Consider the following 12,888-nt stretch of genomic DNA (forward strand, 5'->3'; position numbering starts at 1 on the left):
CAGAGTCAGAGCCACACTCCATAATGTGCATACAATCCCAGAGTGGGCCAGGGCCACCAACCAAAACAGACAATGAAGCAACTACATCCCATTAGATTTCCACAATGGAAATAGCACTTGATTTCTATAATATACCTGTAGTTTTCAAGAAATTACATTTTAAGAGAGAATAATCACTTTAAAAATATATATACATCATACATTATTTGTCTTTCATATGACAACCTAAACATAAACAATGGTGTAATAGATAGGATTTTTTCTTAGTTTAAATTACTGGAAATATAACAGACTGTCGCTGCAAATCATGGTCAACCCCTGACCCCTACTTTACCTTCATCTTGATGCTTAGCCTACCATTGATTTGAACTTGCAACTTTCCATTTCCTAGTCCAACGCTCTAACCACTAGGCTACCCTGCCACCCCAATGCTTGGGTTGTGGGTTTGATTCCCACTCTGGATAAGATCGCCTATGGAAAATAGACCATTTCAGTTTTCACAATATGTTGCATTTGCAAAGTATTTCAAGAAACTGGAAAAAATACACCAAGCAAGTATTTTTATATTCCGCAAGTATTATCAGATTAACTCAAGTTGCAAATGCTGGTAAACACTCAAATATATTTAGTTTACATTTTATTTCCACAAAAGTAGTGCACTGGGCCTTTACTAGTCCTGTATTAGAGGACCAATATTGACTCTTCAGCGGGGGCAAAAAAACTCGCAGCACCCCACCCACAAACTACTTCCTGCGGCTATGGTGAATTATCTCAATAACTATTTGATTAAGATACAAACAACTCATCCAGCTGTGTCGTTTCCACAGTGTTTAATACTGGTCTTTCAGTACACTGCTCGGCCCAGATCTAAATATGGCTGTCGTTTTTATGATACTGCCAATGCAGTCAAACTGCAATGAAACTGCACGAAACACACCACTCTGATGACGCAGGAGCTATTGTTAACTGCACAACAACCGCGTAGACTCACTGACATATTGAAATGGTATACTACGCCCTCTAGTGTTGCGGGATCAGACAGACTACTGGCCCTTCAGTGAGAGACAAATACCGTATAATATACAGTGTGTGGTCTAAGCATACCAATTTGTAGTCGTATAATGACATCGGTTTAGGTCCTCAACTAGCCTACTTCTTTCCATATCTTTATTTGATCTAAATGGCAGTGATTTGTCTTCTGTTTGATAGTCACTAGCCCTGAGAGGAACTCAGAGCTGTTGGTCCTGCAAACCAGACATTTTATGGGATTCAAAATGAACAAATATTACAGGATACAAAACTATGACCAGGAAAGGGTAGTCTAAACTGAAGACATCAGGATTGTAATAGTAACCTATGGGTGAGCAGAATATATGCCACAGGTTTTATTTCCTCGTTCGTCTCTATTCAGTCAGTAGCCTTCACCCCCACTGTTCAGTGTATCACCTGTACACAGGAAGTCGAATGGATAGGCGGCTTGGTTTCTGTCTACAATAGGCTTAATATCGACATTTTTTTTAGTTACACTAAATAAACACAAATTAGTGTCGGAATTAATTAACTTTTCGGTTGTTCTGATATCCTTCGGAATACTTTCTATAGGGGAAAAATGACAACCAATTCGTAATGACTGGTGTGGATTTACCTGCGAGACACCTGTCGCTGTTGCCATCCTATTGAAGACAATGGACCGAGGCTGTCGATAATCATTCTAAAGGCTTGTAGAATTTGACCGAGACTAGACAAATAATTAAAAATTTCAAGCACAGTGAAATCCAATTTGGATCAATTTCCAAACGTGACGTTCTTCTGTCATGGATTTGTTGGATTCTGGAACGAAGTTTACCCCGAAAACGCAGGTATTGTAATGCTACTAATACAGTTGTTATAACGCAATCGATAATCTATTTTGTCTAATCTAAGCAAATCTTTATAGCAAGTTTCATCAAATGTAGGCTATGTGTAATTGTAATATAATTGTGTGAATACACCCCTGATTTCCACTCTAGAAATACACTGACTGTACAAAACATTCCTACATACATACGCTCAGTGTATTTCTAGAGTGGAAACCAGGGGTTTCAGTAGTCTTTGGCATTTTCACTGTGAGTATATTGTCCACCTTGACTAAATCCCTGTAGAGCCATTACCCATTATTATAGTTATTCTGGTCCCATTAGTATACTTATTCTGGCCTCATTAGTATACTTAGTCTGGTCCCAGTAGTATACTTATTCTGGTCCCAGTAGTATACTTATTCTGGCCTCATTAGTATACTTATTCTGGTCCCAGTAGTATACTTATTCTGGTCCCAGTAGCATACATATTCTGGTCCCAGTAGTATACTTATTCTGGTCCCAGTAGTATACTTATTCTGGTCCCAGTAGTATACTTACTCTAGCCTCATTAGTATACTTATTCTGGTCCCAGTAGTATACTTATTCTGGTCCCAGTAGTATACTTATTCTGGTCCCAGTAGTATACTTATTCTGGTCCCAGTAGTATACTTACTCTAGCCTCATTAGTATACTTATTCTGGTCCCAGTAGTATACTTATTCTGGTCCCAGTAGTATACTTACTCTAGCCTCATTAGTATACTTATTCTGGTCGCAGTAGTATACTTATTCTGGTCCCAGTAGTATACTTATTCTGGTCCCAGTAGTATACTTACTCTAGCCTCATTAGTATACTTATTCTGGTCCCAGTAGTATACTTATTCTAGACCCAGTAGTATACTTACTCTAGCCTCATTAGTATACTTATTCTGGTCCCAGTAGTATACTTATTCTGGTCCCAGTAGTGCACCGATTCTGTTTTTAAAAAAGCAACAGAAAATCAACAAAACCATTTTACTCCAAAAGCTGTTGAGTTCTGTTTTGTTTTTAAACAGATGTTGTAGTTCTTAAACAAAACAAGAGAATGGGATAATTTGGATGGAACCCCGTGGACTTCACTCCAGTCTTCGTGGGGCATGCTCTACAAGGTGTCGAAAGCTTCCACAGGGATGCTGGCCCATGTTGACTCCAATGCTTCCCACAGTTGTGTAAAGTTGGCTGGATGTCCTTTGGGTGGTGGACCATTCTTGATACACACGGGAAACTGTTGAGCATGAAAAACCTAGCAGCGTTGCACTTCTTGACACACTCAAACGGGTGCGCCTGGCATTTACTACCATAACTTGTTCAAAGCCACTTAAATATTTTGTCTTGCCCATTCATCCTCTAAATGGCACACATACACAATCCATGTCTCAATTGTCTCAAGGCTTAAAAATATTTTAACCTGTCTCCTCCCCTTCATCTACACTGATTGAAGTGGATTTAACAAGTGACATCAATAAGGGATCATAACTTTCACCTGGATTCATCTGGTCAGACTATGTCATGGAAAGAGCAGGTGTTCTTAATGTTTTGTATGCAAGGTGTATTATGTGAGCAGCATTCCTTTCAGTGCTGCTCCCTTTGAATTGGAATGTCTGGTAGATCATATGGCCTAGGCTGCATGTGAGTCAATTTGTCAAAAAGGGTATGGCTCTTTAGACACATAAGAGTAGTCTATAACTGATACGTTCAAGTAGGGTGTGGTTGTTGGAAAATGTAGTAACTGTTGAATCTGACAGGACTTGACTTGCACTGGTTAGTTCAATTGCAGTAACAATTAATATAACTGTGTTATGCAGGCACCATAAGTAGTATAACACCCAAGGACAGATCATTTGACAAGTTAGTATATTCATGTTGTCATGGGATTGATTGAATGTGCTGTCGATATAAACCCAATTACTATCTAGGGAGACATTTCTCTTTTGCTGCCATTGACATGAGCACTGAAATGTTTATGTTGAAATGAAATGCAAGTAAAATAACATTATTTTCTCACTTGTAGGATGATGACTGGGAAAATTCTGTCACATTCTTGCCAGCCCCAGACACCAAGAAGCTGGAGAAAAATAGAGGGAGTAAAACACTTTTTGTTGGGATTGGCCTCGTGGGGTTGGCAGCAGTCATTGCGCTGACGACAGGCCTGCTGGTTTGGCATTTTCACTGTGAGTATATTGTCTACCTTGACTAAATCCCTGTAGAGCCATTACCCATTATTATAGTTATTCTGGTCCCATTAGTATACTTATTCTGGCCTCATTAGTATACTTAGTCTGGTCCCAGTAGTATACTTATTCTGGTCCAGGTAGTATACTTATTCTGGCCTCATTAATATACTTATTTTGGTCCCATTAGTATATTTATTCTGGTCCAGTAGTATACTTATTCTGGTTCCAGTAGTATACTTATTCTGGCCTCATTAGTATACGTACTCTAGCCTCATTAGTATACTTATTCTGGTCCCAGTAGTATACTTATTCTGGTCCGATTAGTATACTTATTCTGGTCCAGTAGTATACTTATTCTAGACCCAGTACTATACTTATTCTGGCCTCATTAGTATACTTATTCTGGTCCTATTAGTATACTTATTCTTGTCCCAGTAGTATACTTATTCTGGTCCCAGTAGTATACTTACTCTAGCCTCATTAGTATACTTATTCTTGTCCCAGTAGTATACTTATTCTGGTCCCAGTAGTATACTTATTCTGGCCTCATTTGTATACTTATTCTGGCCTCATTAGTATACTTACTCTAGCCTCATTAGTGTACTTATTCTGATCCTATTAGTATACTTATTCTGGTCCAGTAGTATACTTATTCTGGCCTCATTAGTATACTTATTCTGGTCCTATTAGTATACTTATTCTGGTCCCAGTAGTATACTTATTCTGGTCCCAGTAGTATACTTATTCTGGTCCAGGTAGTATACTTATTCTGGCCTCATTAATATACTTATTTTGGTCCCATTAGTGTACTTATTCTGGTCCAGTAGTATACTTATTCTGGTATAATTATTTGGGCCTTTAGTATACTTATTCTGGTTCCAGTAGTATACTTATTCTGGCCTCATTAGTATACTTACTCTAGCCTCATTAGTATACTTATTCTGGTCCCAGTAGTATACTTATTCTAGTCCCAGTACTATACTTATTCTGGCCTCATTAGTATACTTATTCTGGTCCTATTAGTATACTTATTCTGGTCCCAGTAGTATACTTATTCTGGTTCCATTAGTATACTTATTCTGGTCCCAATAGTATACTTACTCTAGCCTCATTAGTATACTTATTCTGGCCTCATTAGTATACTTATTCTGGTCCCAGTAGTATACTTACTCTAGCCTCATTAGTATACTAATTCTGGTTCCATTGGTATACTTATTCTGGCCTCATTAGTATACTTACTCTAGCCTCATTAGTATACTCATTCTGGTCCTGTTAGTATACTTATTCTGGTCCCATTAGTATACCTATTCTGGTCCCAGTAGTATACTTATTCTGGTCCTATTAGTATACTTATTCTGGTCCAGTAGTATACTTATTCTGGTCCAGTAGTATACTTAATCTGGCTTCATTAGTATACTTATTCTGGTCCTATTAGTATACTTATTCTGGTCCCATTAGTATACCTATTCTGGTCCCAGTAGTATACTTATTCCGGCTTCATTAGTATACCTATTCTGGTCCCAGTAGTATACTTATTCTGGTCCTCACTCCTGTCCCTCTCTTATTTTGCAGTGAGGAGAGGAGAGGTGCGATTGACAAAGATGTACATTGGCTCTATGAGTATCACCAACCAAAGATTTATAGATTCCTACGACAACCCCAACAGCAATGAGTTCAAACAACTGGCCATGCAGGTGTCACAGCAGGTAAGACAGGGTGATGATGACCTTCTCTATCATTTGTAGCAAGTACTGGTAGCTACAATAACGCGTTTCATCTTGCTGCTTTTCAGCTGAAGGGAATCTACTCTAAATACAAAGATCTGGATAAATATTTAGTGGGATCCACAGTGCAAGCCTTCAGGTATTTGTTCCCCATTTAACCACTCCCCTAAGGTCACTTTGAAATTCAGAGATAGTTATGGTTGCTTACTTGAAGATGATGACATTATAAAGTCATTACAACAAAAGGTAGCAGACAGTACATTTGTTTCAATTCAACCCACAATTGTTATGTTTTCTTGCTGCTTAACATATTCAAAAATACAATGCACTATGTCTTTCCACTGTAGTGAAGGCAACAGAGGGAGTGAGGACAATGTAGTGGCCTACTACCTGTCTGAGTTTGATGTACCGATCGGTCGGGGGTCTGCAGTGGATGAAGCTATTGGCACCATGGATCCGATGGAGGGAAGTCTGAAGGGGAGGATGGGGAAGGGTCGCCGGCCAACCAGCTCCCTGCTCATCAACAACGTCATGTCTGGAGGTACAGTAAAGGGTGAACATCACTCTGCCTTTGGATGTGAAAAGTTACCTATACTCTTGTATGCATCCCTGTTTATTAAGGCCTATGTTAATAGGAGCTTTTGTAGTCATTTCCTTCACATTCTCTATCCCTCAGTTAAAAAAAGAGCTGTTAAAGGTCAGAGCAGATGTTTTTATTTGCTCCATGCTAATGTCTCATATGTGCTTCCATTTCATAGCTCTGGATGCACGTATGACAAAGGCCTTATTGACTGGTGAGAAACAACATTCGCTGTTATGGTTTCAACTACTATCTTTCTGGATGTCACAGGCCGTCCTTGTACAGCTCACTGAGCTTGTCTACTGTATCTGTCTGTCCGTTTCTCAGCCTCCCAAACCTATTCCTATCACATCAGTGAGAATCACACGGCCACATTACAGTCACCTGGCTTTCCTGATTCTCCATACCCTCCAAACACATATGTGTTGTGGAGACTACATGCTGACCGAGGCTACAGGATTAAACTGGAGTTTGACACCTTCAACTTGGAGGCTGACTGTCAGAACGACTTCATCAAGGTGTATGACTCCCTGGTGCCATTGGAGCAGAAGGTCATGGCAGAGTGAGTAGTGAGGAGTTGTACAGTACTTTTAGGATCAAGAGAAAGTGGAGACAAGAAACACAGTCAACATTTTCCCATTGATATTCCCTTCAGATACTAGCCTCATGACTAATGAGTTCCATCCAAGTGCAACTGTCTGCCTCAGTTAAGTCATGTGTTGATCTCTGTCCAGGAAATGTGGATATTACACTCGCAATGAGCCACTGTCGTTCATTTCCTCTGGAAACGTCATGCTGCTGACACTGGTAACCAACAAGGAGAAGAACTTCCCTGGCTTCAGAGCCACCTACTCTCAGGTTCCCCTCAATAGCCAAGGTGCAGCTACTATTATGATGATCACGGGGTGTACCATGTTGTGTCCCTAATGGTCATGAGACTCATTATCTGTTACTCTTTCTGTGTAGATTGTGGTGGTCAATTATCAGGACTTAATGGCACCTTCACATCTCCAAACTTTCCCTCCCATTACCCACCTCTGACCAAGTGTGTCTGGGATATTGAGGTAAACAAATGTTCAATTTGTGTTGTGGAGCCTGCTGCTGACCTTTTAGAGTGAGAATATGTTTATTTCTGAAGTTCCACCTACCATTCTATTCTCTTTCAGGTCCCAAAAGGGAAGTCTGTCAAGGTGCAGTTCAACAAGCTGTTGATGTCTGAGCCAGGACAGAACAGTAATAATTGTCCTAAGGACTACGTAGAGATCAACAGTGAAAAGTGAGTCATGGGATCTTCTTGGTGTCAGTATATCCGTTAGGAATTTGGAAGAATTTACTATTAATATCAGCAATGACTCTGCAATGTCCCTAATTGATGAACATTGTTGATCTTTGCCTCTTTAACCTTTTGTGTTGCAGGCTATGTGGCGATAAGCCCTACAGCACTGTGGTCACCAGCACAGTCAACAAGATAGTCGTGATATTTAACTCTGACATGTCCTATGTGGATTCAGGTTTCACTGCTGAGTTTGAAGCCTTTGTGCCAACTACTCGTAAGCCAGAAACATTGTTATCAGTACACAGTTGTTTCTTAAACTAACATCTACAGTGTATACTTTAAAACCTGTTATCAGTACAGATCTGCAGTGAGTACAGACCTATAACTACGTTATAACGTGTCTATTCTTCTCAAGTGTTTCCATCTGAGTGTGTTTAACTTTTATAACGTCACCTTAGTAAACAGATGCTTGATTTGTCTCTACAAGAGAGATTAGGTTACCTCCAAATGATTATGATGTAATCTGAGTTGATGTCTTGTCTCTGTACAGAGTGTGAGCCAGATCAAATCAAATGTAGAAATGGTCTTTGTAAAGTCAAGTTCTGGCAGTGTGATGGAGTCAATGACTGTGGGGACAGCACAGACGAGGAAAACTGTGGTAAGTCAACACTATACATCAGTAGAGAGGTCACACAATATTATATCATCATTGTTACCACTGTGTATTACTGTGTCCTCTCTGTAGGGAGTTGTAAATCAGGTGAGTTTACCTGTCGGAATGGAAGCTGTATCTCCGAGAGACTGAAATGTGATGGCCGTGCTGACTGTGCTGACGGCTCTGATGAATCAAATTGCGCAAAATGTACGTATCCAAAGATAAATAGCTGTAGTAGAATACAACCATATAAACATGACCTTTGACCTTTGTGTGACTGACTCCTCATCTCCTTGTATCCAGCTCTAGCCCTGCAATGCTCAGAGTATACTTACAAGTGTAAGAACAACATGTGCATCAGCAAGCTGAACCCAGAGTGCGATGAAGAAGAGGACTGTGATGATGGCTCAGACGAGGCAGACTGTCGTAAGTTTAGATATCTCACACAGCTTCCTCTACATCACCAGACCATATTTTACCACCATTACCCTGACTTCTGAATGTAATTTGGATTACATTTAATTTGACTATTTAAAACAACAGGCAAGCAATACATGTACCAAGATCACAGAGGGTTATGTAGACAAAAAGTCTGACTTGTTTCCATTGTGGTCCTCCTTTATTTACTGATTGTTTTTGTGTGTGTGTCTGTGTGCAGAGTGTGGTATACGGCCTTATAGACACTCCCGCATTGTGGGTGGACAGGCCTCCATTGAGGGGGAGTGGCCCTGGCAGGTTAGCCTTCACATCCGAGGGTCTAGCCATGTGTGTGGAGCCTCAGTTATCAACGACCGCTGGCTCGTCACTGCTGCCCACTGTGTCCAGGATGACGTCAAAGTCAAGTACGTCAAAGTCACGTGCTCACCTTATTGTTCCTACTCTTTCTACGTTTAATTCACACCATTGTACGTTTCCCCAATTGATTAACTGCTCTAAGGACTGTTCCCTGTAACCTCTCCTGTTTACAGTTCAGCTTTCAAAATCTTTGTGGTCTTGAGGATTGAGGACCGTGAACTAAGAGTATGTTTTCTAACAGATATTCTCAACCTCAACAATGGGAAGCATACCTTGGACTTCATGTTCAGAGTCAGACTAACAAGTGGACGCTGAAGAAGAACCTTAAACAGATCATCCAGCACCCTGGCTACCAAGCCCAGACTTATGACAATGACATAGCTCTTATGGAACTGGACAGTCCTGTCACACTCAACCAGAACATCTGGCCAATCTGTCTGCCCACGGCCAGGCATTACTTCCCTGCTGGCAAGCCAGTGTGGATCACTGGCTGGGGGACCACCAGAGAGGGGGGTGAGTTGAATCCGGTGTATAACTGCAGTAGTTTCCCCCACCTTGTTCTGTAGTAATACACTTGACATTTCCTCATGTTTTAACCTCTGACTACTGTTGATGCTGACTGAGTGTCATTCACTATCCCAGGTTTCGAGGCATCAATGTTGCAGAAGGCAGAGGTCCGTATCATCAATGCCACAGTATGTAACACCCTAATGGAAGGACAGACCACTTCCAACATGTTATGTGCTGGTGTACTGGACGGAGGAGTAGATGCCTGTCAGGTAACCCCGCCAGCAGCTAGATGATCTTTCTTGTTGCATATTTACTTTCCCCCTCTTTACGTCATCATCATCATCATCATGCTGTCTTTGCCCTGCTCTTTTTGTCAGGGAGACTCTGGAGGTCCGTTGTCCTCCATGGAGAACGGTGGACGTTTCTTCTTGGCTGGAGTGGTGAGCTGGGGGGACGGCTGTGCCCGCAGGAACAAGCCTGGCGTCTACACCCAAGTCACCAAATACAGGGACTGGATAAAGCAGAAGACCGGAGTGTAGCTGAGAAGACCAGGGTCTAGCTGAGTGGGAAACCTGATAAAGCAGAAGACCGGAGTGTAGCTGAGAAGACCAGGGTCTAGCTGAGTGGGAAACCTGGTTGTCAAGCCTGAGCAATACTTAGCCCGCAGAAGATTGGTCTTTGTCCAAGTTCTTAAAATCCTCAGACCTTTGATTGGTATGCATTAAGGTTATTATAGTAAACTAATGCAGAAACTAAAACAAAAATTAATCTTGAAAAAACGATTTAGTAAATTGAAATAAAATAATGAACAAACCTGTTTCAAAAAACTAAAACTATACTGAAACGATTATCTTTGACTCCAAAACTAAATAAAATAAAATAAAAACCATAATGAGTTATGTTCAGTTGTAGTTTTTTTCTAAACTTCTGATTGGGTTTTCAATGGGGTTCAAAGGTGGATGAAGGCTGCAACTGATACCTGACAAATGTATGCACTCAATACCCTAAGTCGCTCTGGATAAGAGAATTTGCTAAATTACTCAAATGTAAATGTAAAACAGTTGTGAAGCTTTAGGGGGGGGTTTAAGCTACTGAATCTGGTGGGTAAATGCTTCCAGGAGATGGTGATGTTTCAAATAGGCCTAGTTTGTGCATCACTATCCCTAGCTATCACTAGCTAACAGGGGAAAAAAAGTCTAGGTAACTAACTTGATTCCTCTTACATGTACTACTACGTTTTTAAAAAGCACTGGATATATGGGGTTTCCTTCTACATTATTATTTTTCACCAGTCTCAGCTCTATTACCTTTAAATCCAAGTCACAATGAGATTGACTTTATAATATAAACCTATCCTATGAGCTGACCCATCACCTTGTGTATAACTGCCCGTGGTCATGTAAAACTATGTAGAACTATTTCACACTGGGAATATTTTTACAGTGTGAAACATTTTTACCTTCAGTGGTAAGAAGTGACATCCCAAAAACAACACACATGCTATACAACCCAAATGGCTCATAGCAATACTAAAACTGAAACTAAATAATATAAAAACTAAATATACACATTTCTAGCAAATTCAAACTAAATAACAAACTAGCAAATCAGGTCCGAAAACTAACTTAAAATAAAATGAATTTCAAATGTAAATTTTTTTAACGAATATAAAAAAAAACTAATTTAAAAACAAAACTATAATAACCTTGGTATGCACACTACAGTATGTGACTACTGGGACTCTACAAGGAGTTTTCATGATTTTACACTTATGTTGTAAATGGTGTTTGGTTCTATCCAAAAGTATTACTTTATACAGAATATACCATTCTTACATACTTATACATACACTTACTTAAAAATAGACTGGGCATTACATTAGCTGTGTTATTATCTTGCTTAAATAAATATTTAGTAAGCATTGGTTGCAGGTTAAAGACGGATTTTTGCACCCAAGTGCATTAAATTGCCTGCTTTTGTGACCTTGTGGGCATTTTTCCACCCTGGGTTTCTTTATGTAGAATTTGCTTTGTTCATGTGTTAGAATCCTTATCCTTACATTGCCTAGGCAATCGTTTGTTTTTCCAAAAGTGATATGTTATATGAAGTTTTGTGGATTCTTAAAATCTCATATGTCTTTGTATTTTTATATTATGTTTTGTTAATGTAGGTGTTTTCTTTTTAGGATATGTTTTCATTTCCTGTTTATATTTATTTTTTAATTGATCTTCAGACTGCTGTACCTCAGTAAACGTGACAGCTTGTGTACCTGATTTTTTTTTTACTGTCTAATATGCTCTGAGATGTTTCTGAGATACCATACGACTAAAAATGACTGTCCTGGGTACTTAGTTAATGGTTTGATTGAACAGGGAAATGGTAAAGGAAAATATTTCACATATTCAGAGAGCTATACTTTACACATTTTAGAAATGAATTAAGGTATTTTGTGATTTTATACTAAACTCAGTTCATTGATTTTTATATTTTCTTCCCGAGACATATTTAAATTTGTAAACAATATGTAAATGTCATAGAGCATAGAGAGCTTTTGGTGTGTAATATATTTCTGGTTTATATTATGTCAATATGGTTGGTTGCTTGGTCCTTGTCTAGGTTTATACATTAGTTGAAAGTACATCTCATTGCTCCTCGTACACATTTTAACAAGTGATGTTAACATTACTATGGCAGCGTTTACACAGGCAGCCCAATTCTGATCTTTTTTTCCCCCAGTAATTGGTGTTTAGAAAAGATCTGATTGCTCAAAAAAGGAAACAAATATCAAAATGGCCTCTTTTTTTTTTAAAGCAGCCTATATACTCTGTTCTATGTATCCATTCCATTCTGGTGCTTACAGGATATCATTAATTAGTTGTTGTATGTAAATTAGATATTTTTTTCTTGTGTACAGTTTAGGAAATTTTTATTGATCATTTTAAAACGCGTATGTTGTGTGAGTGTCAAGCTGGGCTTGTAATACACAAAGGCCTAGTAACAACACCAAAAAGACTTGTACTCGCGTATTTGTGGAATTTCAGGGTCCTGACAACCTGTGCTTTTACTTGAGTTTGTGATTATTGTAATGTACTTTACAGTAATTTCACCATTCTCTGAACATTTTAGATTGTGGGAGTGCCAATGTGCCTTATTTCAGTGTAATTCTATGTAAAGACTAGTTTCATATTAAATTACAATACCCTGTATGATTGGGGAAATGAGTCTGAAGTGAAATGTCTTTTGTTGTGTATTATCTAAAGAACTTGTTTTAATTTCGTGCATCGAATGCAACCAGAATC

General features: G+C 39.2%; 1 protein-coding gene across 1 annotated transcript; it reads left to right on the forward strand.

Moving 5' to 3' along the window:
* The first annotated feature begins 1,384 nt into the window (after positions 1-1,384).
* st14b (ST14 transmembrane serine protease matriptase b) lies at positions 1,385-12,810 on the forward strand. The gene is made up of 18 exons (XM_021591313.2): positions 1,385-1,859; positions 3,887-4,046; positions 5,622-5,755; positions 5,842-5,912; positions 6,121-6,314; positions 6,532-6,567; positions 6,681-6,915; positions 7,088-7,230; positions 7,320-7,417; positions 7,520-7,629; positions 7,770-7,903; positions 8,180-8,287; positions 8,375-8,491; positions 8,588-8,710; positions 8,943-9,126; positions 9,321-9,592; positions 9,722-9,858; positions 9,967-12,810. Exons 1-18 carry the CDS (start codon positions 1,815-1,817, stop codon positions 10,126-10,128), a joined length of 2,463 nt encoding a protein of 820 aa, XP_021446988.1. The 5' UTR covers positions 1,385-1,814; the 3' UTR covers positions 10,129-12,810.
* Positions 12,811-12,888: the final 78 nt, after the last annotated feature.

This window comes from Oncorhynchus mykiss, chromosome Y (genome assembly GCF_013265735.2).
Source record: "Oncorhynchus mykiss isolate Arlee chromosome Y, USDA_OmykA_1.1, whole genome shotgun sequence".
Taxonomy (NCBI): Eukaryota; Metazoa; Chordata; class Actinopteri; order Salmoniformes; family Salmonidae; genus Oncorhynchus; species Oncorhynchus mykiss.

Coding starts and splice junctions, on each gene's coding strand:
- st14b (XM_021591313.2), top strand. CDS start 1,815: ATGGATTTGTTGGATTCTGGAACGAAGTTTACCCCGAAAACGCAG. Junction 6,568..6,680: donor GACAAAGGCCTTATTGACTG/GTGAGAAACAAC, acceptor TCCGTTTCTCAG/CCTCCCAAACCTATTCCTAT. Junction 8,492..8,587: donor TGAATCAAATTGCGCAAAAT/GTACGTATCCAA, acceptor CCTTGTATCCAG/CTCTAGCCCTGCAATGCTCA.